At 37.9% G+C, this 20912-nt stretch overlaps 1 protein-coding gene across 1 annotated transcript in view; it reads right to left on the bottom strand.

Moving 5' to 3' along the window:
* Positions 1 to 1258: 1258 nt before the first annotated feature.
* Positions 1259 to 20912, bottom strand: part of NXPE2 (neurexophilin and PC-esterase domain family member 2) — a 95401-nt gene continuing 75747 nt past the window's right edge. The window contains 6 exon segments of the mRNA XM_082411210.1: positions 1259 to 10004; positions 10384 to 10477; positions 10481 to 10591; positions 12264 to 12333; positions 17279 to 17982; positions 17984 to 17986. Of these exon segments, the coding sequence (XP_082267336.1) occupies positions 9469 to 10004; positions 10384 to 10477; positions 10481 to 10591; positions 12264 to 12333; positions 17279 to 17982; positions 17984 to 17986 (1518 nt within the window). The 3' untranslated portion in view covers positions 1259 to 9468.

Consider the following 20912-nt stretch of genomic DNA (forward strand, 5'->3'; position numbering starts at 1 on the left):
TCTTTTTCACTTTTTATTGAACATTTTCAAACATTTATATAAATAGGTAGAATGGACTAATATAATTAATCCTCAGATACCTATCATCTGGTTTTAACAATGATTAGAATTTTACTATCATTACTATTTTACTATCATTGTATCTTTTTCCATTTATTTAGTTTTGTCCCATTTATTTTCCACTTGTTTTGTTTTGGCAAAAGTATTTTAAAGTAAATGTCAGACAAATGAAATTTAATTTCCAAATGTGTATGTACGCCTCTCCTTTTTAAAACATGGCGTTTCTTACTTAAGGTCAATGCCATTATCATTCCCAACAAGATTTACAGTATTATCTTAGTTCTATCAAGTATCCTGTTCATATTCAAAATTCTCCAATTGTCCCCAAAACATCTTTTACAAGTTCAAACCAGGGTTCAATAAATAATCATACATTTTAATAATTGGATCTTACATCTCTTAAGTCTTTCTTTCTTTAAACAGTTTTATTGATGTATAATTGATATATAAAATCTGTACATATTTAATGTGCACAATTTTAGCTTGGGCATATTGTGGCCGAATTCTGGCCTCTGTACACCAGCACCAAATTGAATCTCAGAGACAAAGTTTTGGGTGAAGCAGAAAGGAATAGCTTTATTGCTTTGCCAGGCAAAGGGGGGCCACAGCAAGATAATGCACTCAAAACTGTGTGTCCCAGCCCGGGGAAGGGGGGTGTTTTGAGGAGTCTTATAGTAATCGTTCAGGGAGCAGGGTTGTTGATTAGGATCAGGGTACGTGCAGGGCCTGCATTCCTTCCATCCAGAGATCATCTGGAGACCATCAGGACTGGTCTTGTGATGGGCTTCTGTGGTTCTCAAGGTTATCGAACTGTGACCTTCTCTCTGGAATGAAGAATGCTTACAAAGAAGGGAGTGTAAAGGGGAGTGTTCTTAAAAGAGAAAAATACCAGGTGTGGATATGCAACTAAGCAGAAAAACAAGTCATCTGTAAAAAACAAGTCAGAGTGAATTAGATCAGAGTATGATGGGGGTTGTTTCAACTAGACTTTATAAATTTATCTGGAACAAAATGTGTAACACTCATGAAGCCATCACCACAATCAATGTAATAAACATATCCATCACCTCTAAAAGTTTCCTTGAGCAAATTGGTTATTTTTGTTTAGTTTGTGTTTGTGTGTGTGTGTGTGTTAACATGAGATCTACTCTCTTAATTTTTTAACTGCACGTTGTAGGATTAACTATAGGCATGATATTGTACAGAAGTTCTCTGGAATTTATCCATCTGGTGCAACTGAAACTTTATACCCACTGGACAACTTCACGTTGCTCCACCCCCCACCCCTGGCAACCACCATTCTACTTCTTAAATCTCTTTTAGTCTAGAACAGTTATCTCACAACTTCCTTTGTTTTTTTGACATTGACTTGTTGAAAAATGAGGCAGTTGTTCTGCAGAATAACCCATCTTCTGAATTTTCTTATTGCTTCCCCAAGGTGTTAGTTAATTTGTTCCATTACCCTTCTAGGTTTCCTATAAACTAGAAATAGATCTGAAGGCTCAATTAGATTCTGGTTCAACATTTTGGACAAAAACACTTTATGTTGCATGAAGTGTTCAGAAGGCATGTAGTTGCCTACTGTCCCACTTGTAGTGATGCTGAGTGGGCTTGGGTAGTGGCAGGCTGACTTCCCCATTGTGTAGATGCACTTTCCTCTTACAGCCAGTAAGTAATTTGTAGGGCAATGTTTGGGTGCTTTGTGAATACCTGTAATTACTTTAGCATCTATTAATAATTATTATCTAAATAGACAAATTCATTAAGAGCTTAAAAGCTGGTGATTTTCTAATTCTTTCCACATTTATTCCTTGGAACAATTCTGTTAAGTAGAACTTTCCTTCATCAGTTCAAGCTCTTTGATTTCCCTGAATATAATTCACACAGGAAAAGCAAGATGAATGCGAATTCTTTAACTTTAATTATCAACATTTAGAGTAAGGTATTTCTGTACTTCCTACCTCCAATGATGATAAATGAGATTTCTGCTCTCTCTCACTCCCTCTCCCTCTCTCTCATAAACTCGGAGACTTTGATATATTCAATGTGCTTCAAACAATTGCAGTCATTCTTTTCGGAGTTCACATTGCCCCATATTTGACCAGTGAGAACCCCTTGAATTCCTTTTCGGACCCCTAAATGGAAGGGGACCTCAGTTTTTATTCTACAATTTCTGTTTATAAAAAGAGTTAAGTATTACATGTGAAACTTTATTCATGGCTGCTAGAAGCCTGAAAAAAAAATCAGGAGAGAGGTGAACTCAGAATTACCTTCCAATGTAAAAAGAATAGTGTGTGATATTGAGTGTAGGGGACTAGGGAAAAAACTGTTAAGAAATGTCAGTTAGACATTGCAGGGATGGAAAAGTTTTGGATATAAGTAAATCAAAAAGCAAACACAAATAACCTCAGGACCGTTTTTAGAATGTAGATGAAATTTTTAAAAGTTGTTTTTAGGCTACATTTTGACATTTCCATATCCCTGTCCACCAAAAGGGAGGAGAGAGAGAGTCAGAGAGACAGAGACGAAAAGAGAGAAACGGAGAAAGAGAGGGGAGAGGGAGGGAGGAAAGGGGTGAGGGAGAGGGAGAGAGAAAGAAAGAAACAGAGGCAGACTAGCTTGGTTCTTTCAAAAGCTTTTATGTATGAGTAAAATTGCTACCAAATTCATCCATCACCTGTAACCCATCTGCAAGTCCCAACTCTGAGAATTACCTTGCCCTTACTTTATTCTATGTCTGACTCTTGATTCATTTCTTAGTTTTGAAATGGCCTTTGATTTCTGTTATATTTTTTCCACTAGTGACATCAATAAGGATTATTTCTTCTATTTTTATGGATGAAAATTTGAAGAATTATGCCACATTTCCCAGAATATTGTCTACTGTTTTGCTAAGGGAGCAAGGCAATTGTCCTAAGCCAAAGTGGTTCAAGACATTGGGTATTTTATAGTGCCAGTTGTTACACAAGGTACAGCCCAACTCAAAAGCAAGAAAGCCACAAATTTAAGCCAAAATCTAAATCCAGTCACTTAATTATAAAGCCAAAGATTAATTGCAGGATTTAACAGCAAGTTGCCTACAATAAAGTTGGCACTAGTAAAATATTTGGACAGGAATGAGACTATGTCCAGGGGTGGGGTGAAAGCTGGCCATCCTGGGAGAAGATTCGTTTCTCACATTAGTTACTGGGAGAAATAAAGGCTAAAAGTCGAATGCTACCCCATACTACCACTTCCACAAAGCATCAAAATGACCATATCATAATATTTACAGAAAAACATTCTGTTTCTTAACCATTATCTCTCCTATATCTTACCCAAGGTATAAAGTCTAAGAATTAAGAACAGTGACATAGATGAGATAGGAGCAGACATGTCTGTGAGGCAGAGAACATTCCAGAGGTAAGAGTGGGTATCAGGATTTAACATCTTTAGCTGCTATTATTCAGACTTGTTTTGATTTCATCACAGCCTTTGCTTCTTCAATCGGATGAGCATGAGAGACCAAAAGAATAGAAATATTTGGCTATGATGAATCTCTTCTATTAAAATTAGGCATCTTGACATATTAGAGTGGTACTATTGTACTGTGGCTTCCTTTCCTTGAAATGATGAACCGACAAATAGATTAAAAGAAGAGCATGAGGCATAGTGGGTGTCAATGAGTGTTAGTTGTTAACATTGACTTTGATGAGAAAGATAATAATAGCTTACATTGTTGAGTACTTATATTGTTCCAGACTTATTTTAGTAAATACTTTAAATCAATTCTTGAAAGTAGATACTATTATCTGTTTTATAGATGATGAAACTGAAGTCCAGAGAGGTTAAGTAAGTTGTCCAAAGATACAGAGCTAGTAAGGGACAAAGCTGGGATTCAAATTCAGGCTGTTCACAGCCCAGTCTCTTAATCAGTATTTGATCAGGATTGCATTCATTTATTGGCAGATACAATCAGCATTCATTCACTCATCCAGCAATTATATATTGAATGGCTCCTATTTCCATGCAATTGTGCCAGCCATGGTAGATACAGAGCAAAATAAGACCGGAACTCAGCCCTTAAAGTGGAATCCAGTGACTATTTTCTCTTTTGAAGGACATCCTCAGGACAACCCACCCAAAGTTTTGTGCTTGTCCTGATCATAAGGCCCCAGCCAACTCTCTCAGACCTCAGGGCCCAAACACTTCCACAGCAGACCCAGAAGGAGGATCCACTGGACTCGCATCCAGTCCTGGCCTAAGCAGAGTGAGCTGTAGAGAAGATGGAGGAGGGAAGAGAAAGCCTCCACCCTACTATGGGGCCAGTGGAGGAAAAGTGGGGAAGGTGTGTCCCAAACACTGTGTGGTATGTTTGCTTGTACCTATTCTCACTCTTCCCAAATCCTTCTCTCTGAGATAATAATGTAGCATTATTTCAAATTTGCACGTGAAAAAACAAGCTCGTTGACGTTAAGTGAATTTTTGAAGGTCATCCAACTAGTTAAGTAGTGATGACTGGATTTGAATTTAAGAATATTTAACCAGGGAATGATTCTCTTTCCAGTACGCCAGATGCCTCACACCTCTCAGGATTGGGCAGTGGTTGCTGGAGTCAGCTCCTACCATCTAGTGAGATCTGATGTGTGCCTTTCTTCCCAATTCTGTGTTCAGTAACATCATGCTGGTAGCTTGAAACCAGCCGTGGAGGGGAATATTTACACCACAGAAACCGGCAGATGCTACAAATCAGGGCTTTCTTGTTCCGATTGCTGGTTGTTGAACATTTACTTGCACACCAGTGGGATTTGGTAGATGGAGGATAGGTATGTGAACTAGATCAGAAATGACTCTCCATTGGTTTTCATGGTAGATCCAGGAAGAGTCCGATTAAGAGGAGGGCCAGCCAGGAAGTTACCAAGTACATCAGTCTAAAAGGACTCTAAGCCAAAGGTCAGCAAATTTTTCTGTAAAGGGACAGATGGTAACTATCTTAGGTTTTGCGGGTCACCTATTCTTCTTTGTTTTATTTTTACAAACCTAAAAAGGCAAAAACCATACTTAGCCCCTGTCCCCCAGGCTGTATAAATACAGGCTGCAGGCTGGGTTTGGCTGGCAACCATCAATTTGCTGATTCCTAAACTAGCAGCAGATATGCAAAAAGGCAGAACCTATTTATTTATTTCCATTCTCCTTATAGAAAGTGCTCTTTGCAGGTGGAAGGAATACTTTCACCAACTGCTTAAAGTATGGAACTCCACCTACCTCCTCCCTAAGTGTATAACCTAGTGGCAATGACCTGATACCAAATGGCTTTCTTAGTAGGGCAGATCTTTTCAATCACAGAGCTCTCATTTGGCTTAGTGAGATTTGCAGCTTGGGGGTCAGAGCTGAATTGCTCAAGACTATAGAAGCAGCACTGACCATTCCCTGCTTGGCCACCAGGAAGCCGTCAGCTTGCATCTCAATATATGCTGGCCAAATCCTTGAAAAGTGCCACTCACTTATTTCTCTGCCCAGGTTGTACTTTGCAGGAAGGACATATTGTGTAATATATCCGAGACCCAGATAATGAAGACAGAGATGAATAGAAGAGACAAGAAACATATACCCACCTATATTTCAGAACATTTTTATTTCATCCCTCATCACCCCTCCCCTATTCCTAGGGTAACTTATATGTAGGAAATGGAGTGACCTTCGTTGAGCACCAGAATTCCTTTTTTCATGAAGTGCAGTAGAAGAGGAGGCATAGACAACTAGTTTTATTGGATCCAGAGCAGGTGAGGGTGGAGACAAACTGCCTGGTGATGAGGCCCCACTAAGGCTGCTTTTCCTTGTCCTACCTGCTGATGAAACTTCCACAAGGATTATGAGTTACCTCTTTTGGGGGCTGCTTCCCACAGTATCCTGTGGTGAGGGCTCAGCCATGTGATTGGTTTAGATGAGAACCGAGGAGGGATATAGACAGGGCAAATGGAGAAGTGTAAGTTGCTTGACCTCAGGGAATAGAGTGGAGAGAGAATACTTTAGGGTGAGATTCCTAAATTAATCCCATTGCCAGATGCCAAGATGGGTACGTTAGAGTTATTATTTAAAAATAGAGACTTCTAAGCATCACTCAGGAAAAGCCTTATTTGGTTAGTCAGAATGAAGTCTGTCAATCAATGTCTTTTATAAGCTTCACAGATAGTTGTGGTACCCAAGCTCTTGGAGGAGCTGACTTTGAAAATACCCTTGTAGGAGGAAGCACTAATTCTCAGAGTGCGGCCTGTGGTAGTTTAGCAAGGGGTCGGGAGGTGTTTGAGTAGCTCTCAAAGAAAAACACTTAAATATTTTGTTTACTTATATTTCATAGATTTGAAATGAAATGCATTTTATCCTACCCCTCCTTGGGCTAGTTTGAGGTTGATTTCTATCACCCGTTAAAAAAAGTCTTGTCTAATAGAGAGGAGTAAAGCCATGGAAGACTTGATATAATTATCAGGCAAAATTACGATTTTCCCCAAATTTCTCCATATTCTTAATAAAAATCGCTTACTCAAAGGTGGTGCCTGAGTCGTAAGGTCTGTTTGGTCACTTAATTTTGACTAGTATTCAGTTAACATGGAGCAGTTTGGGATTCGTAAACATATTTTTATATCATTTCAGAGTATTTTTCGTTTATGTTAAATTTATATTTTATTGGTTTCTATTATATAATTTTAGATTCTCACTACACAAATAAATAACTCAAAGGCTTAAGAGTGGATTATTGAAATTAAATGTAGTGGAAAAATAAGTGACAAATACTTCAACTCAAAATAATTTTAGACATAAAGTGAAGAGCTTCTTTCCAAATATCTGTGAATGTGGTGATTTTATGCAATTAAGTAAAAAAGAAAGTATAAAAAAATACAACCACAAATCTCTGATAATTAAATTTTACAGAATCAGTAATCTATTTGCCCCTTGGGTATTATTTTTTACTTTTATTATTTTTTATGAGACTTCATCAAATACATCTGCAGTGGATAGGAATAAAGACGCAGACGTAGAGAATGGACTTGAGGATACGGGGAGGGGGAAGGGTAAGCTGGGAGAAAGTGAGAGAGTGGCATGGACATATATACACTACCAAACGTAAAATAGATAGCTAGTGGGAAGCAGCCGCATAGCACAGGGAGATCAGCTCGGTGCTTTGTGACCACCTAGAGGGGTGGGATAGGGAGGGTGGGAGGGAGGGAGATGCAAGAGGGAAGAGATATGAGGACATATGTATATGTATAACTGATTCACTTTGTTATAAAGCAGAAACTGACACACCATTGTAAAGCAATTATACTCTAATAAAGGTGTTTAAAAAAAAAAAGGGTCCATTGTTTAATTTCCATGTATTTGTGAGTTTTCCTGTTTTCCTTTTGTTATTGATTTCTAGTTTCATTCCTTGTACATACAAGGGCTTTTGAAAGAGGCTTGATGATACCAGTAAAGAACATCTTTACATTTCAAATGGCTTGCTCAAGTCTTGTAAATACACAAGCAACATAGTCAATATCTACAATAATCTGAGGCTATCACTTCAAGGCCAAAGCGTTATGAACTATATAGATACCAGGATTTCTTTGAAAGACTGAACCAGAAGAAAATGGCTTAAAAGTCAAGAGTTTGACACTTAGCAACATTTGATAATTTTTTTACTCACCGTAAAAATCTACAATATATCATCGGCCTTATTATTAAAAACACATTCAAATACTACAACAAAACATTAAAAAATAGTCTCCAGAAACAAATGAAAGTAAATATTGTGCTGTCAGTACAGCGCCACTAGCCACATGTGGCTACTGAACATGAAATGTGATTAGTGCAACCAAGGAAATGATTTTTAATTTAATTTTAATTTAAACAGCCACATGTGACTAATGGCTATAATATTGTACCGTTCAGCTTTAGAACAAGTGAAGTAATAGACCCTCATTTTTCGATGCTGATTGATCACATTTAAATTAGAGCATTCAATTTGTTGAGGAGAGAGATGGGGTAGAAGGCATGCTGTGGAATGACACAGACACACTTCAGTGCAATCAGAGAAGAGTAATGGTAACAAAACTGGAAACTCTATCAACTCAGAACTAGGTTAAACGAACTTAAGGTAACTGGTGGGACAATGATAAGTGATATAAGCATTTAAGAGTGCAATGATTGGAAGAACGATTAGATTTATTTTGAAAGTTTCCTATGCGAAGAATTAGAACCAAAAGAAAAGATTTCTAATGTGTGTTCCCTTATTTGGAGGAGCCTGGTCCTAAGCTGTATGGATTGACCTTTATACTGATGTTACAGTACTATAATTTCACTTCCTCTCCCTAAGAAACACAGTCCAAACAAAGAAATCACCCTGGAGTAACAATATTTCCACTCTTGTGACCTCAAGTATATTAATGGAAACGGAGGATACTTTTATTCTGAGAGGACAGTTTAGAGACAAAGCTTATAAAGTCATTTGAGGTCCTCTGGAGGGGATCTCATCTCATACTTGTAAGGTCAGCAAGAACCAGGGTTGTAGGGTCTGTACATTGACATAATACTAGTTGGTTTGTCTCAGTGAGTTTGTGGGTTTAGACTGTGATCCTTGATTCTTACTGAAATCTAGAGAACAACTGTTTACCAAATTTCAAATAATTATCTTAAGCACAAAGACTGCTATTATTTCACTAAGTTTTCTCCTACATTTCACATTTTCTCTAAACTTGAATCATTTAGACTGCTCCTTTCCAGGCCTTACATTTCTTAAAATCAAACTATGAATGATGATGTTTTGCTGTTCTGTCATCATACTCAGGACTGGAAACAATCCTTCAAATCTGGTTTCCTCTTCATAGCAGCATTATTCACAATATCCAAAAGATGGAAACAACCCAAGTGTCCATCAACAGATGAATGGATAAACAAAATGTGATATATATATAATGCAATGGAATATTATTCAGCTTTAAAAAAGGAAGGGAATTCTGACATATGCTACAACATGGACGAACCTTAAAGACATTATACTAAGTGGAATAAGCCAGTACAAAGGACAAATACTATACAATTCCACTTATATGAGCTACCTAGAATGGTTTAATTCATAAAGACGGAAAGTAGAATGGTGGTTGCCTGGGGGGAGGGGAATTATTGTTCAATGGATGCAAAGTTTCTGTTTGGGATGATGAAAAATTCTGGGGATAGATCGAGATGGTGGTTGCACAATATTGTGAATGTCATTAATGCCACTGAATTGTACACTTAAAATGGTTTAAATGGTAATTTTTATGTTACGTATATTTTAACAGTAATTATTTTTATTTTGTTTCCTCCTACCTTGGATTTCATTAAACTATCCTTGCAGTATAAGTGAGGTCATCTATAGAGGATGGCTGGTACTGGCTTTTTTGTATTTTTCCTCTAGCAAATGTAGTTTAAGAACATGTTAATCTGATTTCCAATCACACAATCAGGTGGATGAGCATTATCAGTGTTATATGCAATAGTCATGTCCCAGGCATCAATAATACCCACGTTGAGATCCACAAAAATATCCCTCATGGTAAGATTCTGAATATAACCATGAAAGTCACTAAACATCTCTGCATTTTGAGACACCCCCCTGGTGTTTTCAGTTTTCAGGATCACCTTGGTCTCTGGGCTTCGCAAGAATAGACGTTCAATGGCCTTTTGAACATTGATGGCCCTACGGATAAAGATTTTGATGGAGAAGGGTCTGAAGTGCTGACCGAGAGTGATGACAATGGCTGTGTCATTGTCTCCTGCTACCTGGTCAATTTCCCGTGGGATATAATTTTCATCCTTCACTGAGAACAGATTTTTGGTAATAAATGGATGACCATGTTTTTTCCACTGAATCAAAATATGTCTTTCAGCATCCAGAAGCACATGTGTTTTAAAGATCCCAGCTCCATGATGATCAAAACATTTTAAGGCTGACAGGGAAAAAATCAATAAATCTTTTTACAAAAGGAAAATAATGATATAATTTTTAAATGCACGTATTTGTAAAATTCTAGCCAAGACCACTTCTAACTCTAAGAGCATTGCTGCCTGTGGGAGGAAGGGAACTTTAACAGATGCATTAAAATCTTAACAAAATTTTGAACTTATTATCAGCATAGAGAAAGAGGAAGAAAATATTAATATTTGTGAATGAAAAAAATAAAATTTAACATTTTATTAAAAGCCCAAATCCAAATATTTGGCAAATTTTAAAAAATAATAAATGTCAGAAAAGGGAAGCAAAGAATTCTACTATAAAAATAACCTCTGAAGGCAACTATAGTTTCAAAATAAAAATAAAATACATACTTTTTACCACTTTTTGTAAGTAGTGAATCCACTGACGCAGTGTTGAATCTCCCATGAGGTAAATTAGTTTTCTCTTCAAGCAGTCATTTATATTTTATGTTTCATTTAACTCGATCTGTTTGCAAAATGCTGCAATCCACCTTCTTTTCACAGTATAACCACTGGGAAAAGGAGTCTTCCTGCCAAGCTGACATTTTGTTTCTATGTTCTCACTCTCTGGCAATAAAAATTCCCACAGTCAGCAACTTTTATTATCACAAATTACTTCAGAAACACTTTCCTCATTTTCTTCCTCTTTTTCCCCTTTTCCCTCCACCCTTCTCTATCTCTGCCATCCTCTCTTCCCAAATATTTATTTAATAAGATCATGTTAAGGGATGAGTTAAAAGTTCTCACTTCTGAATAATCCCAATAATGAATGGTATTTCCTAGACTGGGGTTAAATTTTTTTCTTTGTGCATTTGCAATGTTTCCCAGGGCTTCATCTTGTCCCTAAGGCCACTCAGTTGTGAGACAGCTAGCCAAAATCAGGGGGAAATGTGTGGTGGCAAAAGAGCAGGACTCGGTAGCCCAGCTGAATATCATACCCATGACACTGGCCGGGGGGACTGGACATCTTCTCCCCCTCAAACTCCTTATCCATGGAGAAAGCTTGAACACCTTTACAAGATGACTATTACACATTGTTTATTTTGTATGTATCAGAACCATGTTTTCTAGTTAATAGGAAAACTCCTTCAATGTTTCTTTCTTGTGCCCAGAACTGAACTTAATATTCTGTGTGGTCTGATTAGTGCAGAAAAAGAGAGGAACATTATCTGCTTATTCTGAATATTCCACTTTGAAGTGGCCTAAGCTGAATTCACCGACTCACATCAAGCTTTCCATCCATGTGTGACTCAGGCCATTTTTTATTTTGTCACTTTAAAAACACATCTTTTTGTCATCTACCTACATTGTTCAGATTTGGGGTATATGTTTAGGGACTTAAGTTTGTCCATACTGAATTATATCAGGTTTATAAATGGCTCCTAAAATAAGTGTGGCACTGTCTTATAAGAAACTGCCTGACTTTACTAGAAATTACTGTCCAGGCAAGAGAGAAACCACAGGGGTGTTAAGAGGACTCAAGTGGCTTCAAGGGTCAAAGAACTTTCTTTGGTGTAAACGTTGGGTATGGACAATGGTTGCCGTGGCAGAGAAGGGATCTGTCTTTCCCATAGACTGTGAGCTTTAGGTCTGGGTTCCTGATTCATTTATATCTCCACAGGATTTAGCAAAGTTCTTTGCCTACAGTAAGTCCTCAATAAACATGTGCTAAATATATGAGAAAAGGGCAATGGATAAATGCATACCCCACTGACTGTTAAAACAGGAGTAATTTGCTTTTCTGAAGTAGACTTTACTTTCAGGATAGCAGAAACATCACTTTGATAAGTGAGATGGCTTTGTATTGACCACTGAAGTTTATGTGATAAAATTTAAAAGATCCACAGGAATTGCTAGTTCATAGAACTTTAACTGAGATGGTTTGGCTGAAAGAGAGATTTCCTAGCTCTGTAGTTCATTTGAGACATTTTCACCAGTATCCAATTATTGGCTTTTCAGGAACAAATCCCAAGTTGAAATACAAATACAAATAACCTGTACATTTTGAGAGAAAGCAGCTGAAATGAAGGGTTACCTAGCCTTTTATATCTGACTCAAGATGAAAATTGGTTTAAATTGATATGAAAATAATTTCCAAGAATAAAACCCCTTCTGCAAAACCCAAGATGATTAATACTATTTATCTCAGGAAATGAAAGATTGAAATGGTTAATGTTCAAGAAATATCTCTTAAAGTAAGAATGTCCTTTAAATGGATAAATTGTGAACACAATAGACTTGTTACATGGCAAGACCTCGATGGAGGTAAAGTCCTTCATTATTTCAAGCCCCATGTTGGACCTTCAAGAAATGGGAAAGTAAAATAGCCTGATAGCTGTCCAGACATTAAAGTAAGAATGAATCATGGGGGACTCAGAGGGATCAAACCACTCTCAACCCTCTGCAAATACTTTTTCCTTCATTTTGTATATTTTAGATATTTTGCAGGGAATAGACAGGCCAGGATTCTATAAAACTGTTCTCCTACTGATGACAAGAATGCAGAGATCCAGAAAGTCACTCACCTTCTTTGTGCAATTAATCAAATATATATCTCTTTGATTTTACCTTCCAAATGATTTTCTACCACAAGCCACCCTTTCCACATTTACCACTCGTAGTAATTCAGTCCTTCATGGACATTTTCCTAGGCAGGTACTTCTCTAACTCGAGCGTGCATCAAAATCATCTAGAGTGCTTGTTACAACTCAGATTGCTGGGTTTCATCTTCAGAGCTTCTGATTCGATAGCTCTGGGCACTTGAAGAGATATCTGTACTTCCATGGTCATAGCAACATTATTCACAATAGCCATGATATGGGAACAACCTAAGCGTCTCTCAATGGATAAATGGGTAGAGAAAAATATGGTTTATATGTACAATAGCCTTAAGAAAGAAAGTCCTGCCATTTGCAACAATATGGATGACCTTGGAGGACATTTTGCTAAATGAAATAAGCCAGATACAGAAAGACAAATACTGCATGATCTCACTTTTATGTGGAATCTAAAAAAGTCTGAACTCAGAGAGAAGAAACAGAGAGTAGAATGGTGGTTGCCAAGAGTTGAGGGTTGGGGAACTGGGGAGATGTTGGTTAAAGGGTACAAACTTTCAGTTAGAAGATGACTAAGTTCTGGGGATCTAACGTACAGCATGGTGAGTACAGTTAATAATAATGTATTGTATACTTGAAATCTGCTAAGAAAGTAGATATTAAGAGTTCTCACCACACACACAAAAATGCAAATTATGTGAGGTGATGGATATGTTAATCAGCTTGATTTTAGTCATTGTTCTACAACGTATGCGTGTATCAAAACAGCGTGTTGTACACCTTCAATATATACAGTTTTGATTTGCCAATCATACCTCAATAAAGCTAGAAAAAATTAGTTCTGGGGCGGGGTCCACAAATTGGGTTTCCAACAAACTCTCAAGTGATACTGAGGCTGCTAATACAAGGACATTACCTTGAGAACTATGTCCTAGATTGTTATAATATTGTCTTTCTGCCCCTTCGGGTTATCCCACTGAAATACATCCTCTGTGCTGCCTGTTTTATTCCCCTACACCAAATCTTTCCATGACTTTCCATCATCAACCTGCAGGATAAGGACCAAGGTCCTCAACTGGCATAACACTGCCTACGAGTATCTACTTCTCCAGCCTCTCCTCCCTGCACTCTCCTCCTTAAACACAAATCCCCCCAGGAGTCTATTTTCTGTTCTCTGTCATCTTCTTGAGAGCTCACTGTGCCAGGGCCTTGAAATATTATAGTGAATAAGTAGGTCAAATCTTAGTCACTATAATATTTCAAGGCCCTGACACAGTGAGTTTCACCGCAAGGTATAGGTCTTACCAATTAAGATGGTCACTTTACTGATCAATCAAATTCATTTCATCAGAATGAAATCCATCTGGGGGAAGGAAGGACTTCCAGGCCCAGAGCCACAGAGATCTCCAGGAGGGACAAAGGACACATTTTCCAAAATTGAGAGGGATTGCTGGAATCCCAGGAAAGGATGAAAAATATTTTTCACTTTTAGGTCAAGTGAAAAATATTTTCTTTGTCAAGGGCATCTGAGGGCTGGAGAGCAGAGTCGCTCCAGAGTATCTTACTGAGGCACCTATCAGACCTCTCTTTGGCACAAATTAAAATTTGTCTCAGTGGGAAACTTGAACTTTAGAACTTGAAACATTGATTCTTCTACATCCATTCCAGGTAAGGTTGAAGTTGACAAAAGAGACCAATAGCCGGCTACCTCGTAAATTTGGTTACCAAAGCCAAACTTTAATGGGACCTTAAAATTAGGATTAAAAATATGTACTCATGGTATAGAGGCATTCATTTCAATGTGTCGTCTTAATATTGAGTGTACCTGTGTATCACATTTCAGAAGGGGGTCCATAGTATTAGAAACTAACAGAAATGGAAAGAATTGTCAACAACGTGTTGCCTGTGTGATGTGTTCTCATGTGATACCCTTTGTTTATTTTCCCATCATGATTTTCAATAAAACTCTTAAATTAAGAAGAAAAAAGACTTTTTAACTTTGAAGAAGTGAATATCTGAGGAGGTAGCATCTGATTCTGCAGCTAGGGTTGGGAGAGAGAACCCTGGTAGGAAAATGTATTTACTTTGTGACAAATGAAAGAGAAACAGGCTTAGTCCCTGGACTTGTGGGAAAGAAAGATGCCACAGAACCTGGCGTGGGCTTAAGAAGGGGCCCTAGAGCTTAGTGATAGAATGATCCGTGAGAGTTCTTGGATCCAGAATCACCAATGAAGCCAACTGTTCACTAAATCACCTTTGAGAAGACTGAGATATCTACTTCCATGCATTGGAGGCGGGGCGGGGGGAAGTAGGCGGGGGAGAATAGATGGTTTGAATAGAGCAGGGGATCCAGGAAGTAAATGTGTCTTTTGGGAAGTAAAATGGGGTCAGGCAGATTATTGTCATGAACATAGCTCACTTGAGAAGCATGATTAGACCCAAAATACAGATCTGCAGATCTGCCAGACCAGGGACTTAGCATTTCCTGAGAGCATCCAGGAGAGTGTGAAAGGAGAGCTCCTCCAACCCAAGCTGCAAGGAGGACCATCTCAAGAGGGAGCAGATGTGGCCAACAAGGAATATGGAATCAGCACAGGTAGTCTCTGCCCATAGAGTTAAGACATGGTTCTGAGACCTTCAAGACACGAAGGTCTCTGTGTCTTTGCAATTATTCAGGCCTTTATGTCTCCATGATTATGTCTCCTTTAGTTTTCAGTAAAATATTTATTTGAAAAAGTCCAGCCTCTTTTGGCTGAGCCATAGGATAAATGGATTTTTTCACACCTTGACCAGGAAAACAAAAAGAAGTAAAGGTGACCTAGGAGTGGAAAGGAAATCCTGTAGCCAGGTAAGGTCTGTTGTATCCTGCCCCCTCCCCTCGTGTCATCATAATGTTTGAATTGGATTTGAACTTGAATTTCCAGGATATTATGATATCCAACTTGCTTTTCTGAAAACCAAGGCCTTTCTACAGCAGCATTTACCAAACTATGGAACCACAATCCCTGAAAATGATCCATTAAATAGGTGGTCCAGGACTTCCATGGCAGTCCAGTGGTTAGGACTCTGTGCTCCCAATGCAGGAAGCACAGGTTTGATCCCTGGTTGGGGAACTAAGATCCCGCATGCCGCGCGGTGCAGCCAATAAATAAATAAATAAATAAGTGGTCCACAGTCAAGTAATTTTGGGAAATGTTTTGTGTTCCATCCCACTTGAAGGAATAGAGACTAAAGTTAATAGATACTCTAAGGTTCTGCCTACTCGCCTGACCTCCTTTCTCCCTCTCTCATTGCATTCCAGCCTCCCTGGTCCCCCCTCATGGTTCCTGGAACATTCCAGCATGCCATTGCTTTAGGTTCTATTCCTCTTCCTGAAATAGTGTTCTCCCCATAATTCACATGGCTCACTTCCTCACTTCATTCAGGTTACTGAGTGACCCATCCTCAGATTCGTGCTCAAGACAGGTCGTACCTGACCACGCTTTTAAAATAGCATTCACCATCACATTCAGATCTCTTATTCTGATGACTTTATGTTACAAATCTGTTTGTCTATTGGTTTGTTGTCTTTCTACCCCACTACAATGTTAAATTCTCAACACCTAGAGCTGTGTCTGGAATATAGAGTGTGCTATTTATAAATCGAATGAATGAATGGTGAAAAAAATAGTTACAGTTATTGCCTCACAGAGCTTACAATTTAACAGAAGGTATAAAATATATATCTGAAATTTAATGGTGTAATGAGTATTATGATTGGGGAAGAATAGAATGCAATGGAAGAGTATGGGACTAGCATTTTACCCAAACATAGAGGAAATGACGTTTAGATGAAGGGTTGTGAAATGCCAGAGCTGAGAGACACCACAGTCCATTTGTGAAGTTAAAGGAGTTCAATTTGACTGACAGAGAGCAAGGCAGCAGAAAGGTGAGGTAAGGGGCTTCAGAGCTAGGTAAGTCCTTGTAAACATATTAAAGAGTTTGGATTTCATCCTTACAGCAATGGGATCATATTAAGTGTTTTGAGCAAGGAAAAGTAAAACATTGGTCTGAGTGCAGAGTGAATAGGAAGGAAACAAGGCTGTGAGCAAGGAAACATCTCTGGAGATTGTTGTAATAATCTAATTGAGGTAGGATAGTTTATACAAGGATAGAGGCAACAGCAATAGAGTGAAGTGGCTTGGTTCAGGAGATACTTGGGAGGTACAATTCACAGGATTTGGTGATTCATTTGATGTAAAGGGTGAGGTAGACTAAGTAATGATAGCATTCCTTCCCCTTGGGTTTTTTGTTTGTTTTGGGGTTTTTGTTGTTGTTGTTCTTTATTTTTGTTTTTGCATAACATCCATTAACACTCTATAGGATTGGTATTCCATGGAATACATTATAGAAAATATAGGTCTCCAGAAAATTCCTGAATCTGGAAGTTTTACAAACTCTGGAGAACTATAGATCTACATGAATTGCTTCATTGGTTGTACTCCTTCTAGCAAATAGTTCAGGATGAATAAAACCACAGTTGTAGAGGTGATCTGTATGGGACCCTGTGAATATATTACCATCTGCACTGAATCTCTGATTATAACCTAGTCAACGTAAGGGAGCTTGATTAAGAAAAGTTATTAGGCAGTGTTGGTCTGAACCTAAGTCTCCCTCTTTGTATCGATGATTGTGTTTGAAGGCCCGTTTACCTGCAGCAAAGGATCCATTCTTTCTCTCTAAGATAGGAGATGTTTGCATTCCTGGTGGTCACGTGGGTCAGCGCCTCACAGGGAACGTGTGCAGGTTTCACGCAGTAGAATGCTTCCTGGTCGCGATAGTGCGGGCACTCGCACAGCTCAGCACTCGAGTGGAGGGTCAGGACACATTTAGAGAGGACCCGGGAGGTGCCATTGACAAACTGGCCTGTGAAGATCACCCTGTCATAGCCTTGGTTCCTTGCCCTCCAGAGAGCCGACACGCCTTCACTGGGGTGGATGAGCAGGAGAGACAGAGACACCCGGCCCTCCCAGAACAGGGTGAAGCTGACAAGGTAGGTGCCATTGTTGAAGTCTGTCACCTTTCCCGAAGCGCCTGCCTTCAGGGCTGGGGAGGACATCCTGGCCCTCAGGAAATCCCCGCCGTATTCCTTCCTGCGTCCCAAGTGGTCCCTCACCTCCAGCAGGACGTCTAGCTGATCCCCCCTGCAGTATGTGTCTTGAGGGCTGAGGAGGGTGGCTTTGCTGTGTGTGCTGCTGATGGTGGAGCTCAGCTGGTCTAGTTTCTCCATGATCCCCTTTATTCTCAGCTCAGTCTCTGTTGGTGAAAATTCTGGATCGGGTTGTACTTCTGGGTAGAAGGACTTTCTGAAGTTGTTCCAATGATTCAGAGGGATAGGGTTTCTCAAGCTGAACAAGGAACTGAAGTATTGAGAGAAAAGGGATATATTATCAGCAAATAATATGGCTTGTTTTTCAATATAAATTATTATGGTTTAGTTTACATACATTTCAGTAGATGCACTCACGTATCAAAAATGGGTTCTAACTAGTTTTCAGTTTTGGAATCACAGGATTAATTTCCATGAAATGTGACTTCCTGTGCTGCCAGCTGATGATTTCTTCTAGAAACCATTGGATTAAAAATTAAATATATAGAATAATTATATACTATTTAATGATTGGATTTTTGTGTTTCCCTTCACCATCTCCTTATTTGGCCTATTTTTCTTTATGAAAATCATATAGCCATATTATAGGCAATATGGAAAACAGCATATTTTAAAAAATATGATCCTACCTAAGCTTTGCTATCTTTATAGTATTTTTTAATTATTATGTCCTTTCTTTTTCCTTCTATACATATATTTTATCTAGTTGTAATCATACTAAAAATATAGTTCTAATACTTTTTTGCAGATAATACCATAGATTATAAACGTTTTAATATTGTTACATAATTTTCACGATCATTTTTAATGGTTACATGATACTCCATCAAGAGGATGTAAAATGGGTTGTGTGGCCAATGATATTGGACAATTGGATTCTAGCTATTCATTTCCATTTTACATCACATTTGGATATTTTCCAACTTTTCATATACAGGATTACTTCCTTATGATGGATTCCTAGGGATGGAAGTACCAGATCATATATTATTGAATTAAGTTATCAATCAACCAAAGTATAAATATAAACATTTTTATTCTTCTTGACTGTCAAATATATTCTCAAGAGTTTATATTGCCACCAGCAATATGTAAGACTAGCTGTCATGCCACACCAGTGTCTCTTTTATCATTGCAGCAAAGTGTAAGAGTTATGTATAATGCTCTTTAACAAGAGTACTGAGAGACATATTTAGTCATATCAAAAATTTGTTTAGCTGACAATGAATGCCATGAATTCACCTGGACAATGAGGTAATTGGAGGAAATATTACCACCAATTTAAAGTCTGTTCAGGTCCCAGGAATCTCTCAAGCCCCATGGGGGTACATTTAGCCATGGCCTAAAATGACATAGGTGAAGCTGGGGTTGGAAACCACCCCTGTTTGTTTCTTAATTGGCTTGTTTGTGTTTTGCTTTGTTTTGCTTTTTAAGTCGACTGCTGTTTAATATTTATACAGAGAGGCTGGAAGCCCAGGTGTCTTATTTCCCCTGTCATAACTATAGTCAAAGATTTTTCTGGAACAAGATATTTAGTTATGCCAAAACAATTATATAACATCACATATATCATATTTTAATAATTGGATCATTGCCTGAATAAAAGAGTCATACAAAATCCATTTTCTGACTGAGGAGTTTGGATAGCTGTCTGCTCACCAAGAGAAAGGAGTTGGATATCTCAATTAAGTCTCCCTTACAAAATTCATCACTTTAAATACTGTTGGTTAAATTATAAAACATTGTCATTAAAACTATTTGCAAGGGCAGGACAGGAATAAAGACGCAGTCGTAGAGAATGGACTTGAGGACACGGGGACAGGGAAGGGTAAGCTGGGACGAAGTGAGAGAGTATCATTGACATATATACACTACGAAATGTAAAATAGATAGCTAGTGGGAAGCAGCCACATAGCCGAGGGAGATCAGCTCGGTGCTTTGTGACCACCTAGAGGGGTGGGATAGGGAGGGTGGGAGGGAGACACAAGAGGGAGGAGATATGGGGATATATGTATATGTATAGCTGATTCACTTTGTTATAAAGCAGAAACTAACAAACCATTGTAAAGCAATTACACACCAATAAAGATGTTAAAAAATAAAATAAATTATTTGCAAATGTGATAGGTGAAAATGGAGACTTACTATTGTTTTAAATTACATTTATTTTAATACTAGTGTGTTTCAACTTTATTTTCCCTCAAACACTGGTTTTACTAATATATTTCTTCTCTTCCATATGGTCTATTTCCTTTGTTGAATTTTTTATTTTGATTTCAATGTTTTTTAATTTCTCGGTTGACATCAGTTCTTTATATAACAAACATCTTAACATTTAGTCTCTCAATTTTGCAGAAAATATTTTATCAGTTCATATCTTGACATTTTTAGAAGTATTTAAATTTATAGTTAAACCACTGAAAAATTCCTTTGTGACATAATTCTATTGCTTCTAATCTTAGACTGTTCTCCATACTTTCATTATCTAAGTATTCAATCCTATTTTTTTAAACAAGAAAATGTTTATTTAGTGGATAAAAATACACTATCAGTAGAGCACAAAATTTTGAGGAAATATTTGAGAAATATTTTGAGAAAATATTTGTTCTATGGGAATTAGCACTACTGGAAAATCATGAAAATACGTCACCTCAAATTACAAACAAGTACATTTGTACTAAGTTTATCAGGTACAAAGTGAAGAGAAAAATTGACTATTTTATTAAGGAAAAATCTAGTCAGCCAAACTAGATCACTTAGACTACCCAAAGTCATTCTAATTAGATTTAGTTAAATTACCCGGATAATTACATGTTTTGAATTTATTTTTACATTTTATTACATTATTGTCATCCCTTTTTATTATCATGTATGATCATAATTTCACTATCTGGTAAATAATCGCTTCCAAAAAATTTTTTTCCCTTAAACAGAATAACAATTTTGTTACTTCTTGTTAAGATCATAGCACATTTAAATTAACAAGTGAAACACCTAATGGTTTGGTCAATATCTACCCATGGACATTTTTTTTTTAAATAACTGGGTTGCCCGTGCACTTGATGAACTGGTTGACTTCAGGGCTGATGAAGCAGATGTGGTCAGAGCAGTCATGAAACTGACTGTTGGCAAAGTACTCAAAGGCAAACCCAGTAATATGGTCACTGAGCCAGGCT

This window comes from Balaenoptera physalus, assembly GCF_965194825.1.
Source record: "Balaenoptera physalus genome assembly, chromosome: 10".
NCBI classification, from domain to species: Eukaryota; Metazoa; Chordata; class Mammalia; order Artiodactyla; family Balaenopteridae; genus Balaenoptera; species Balaenoptera physalus.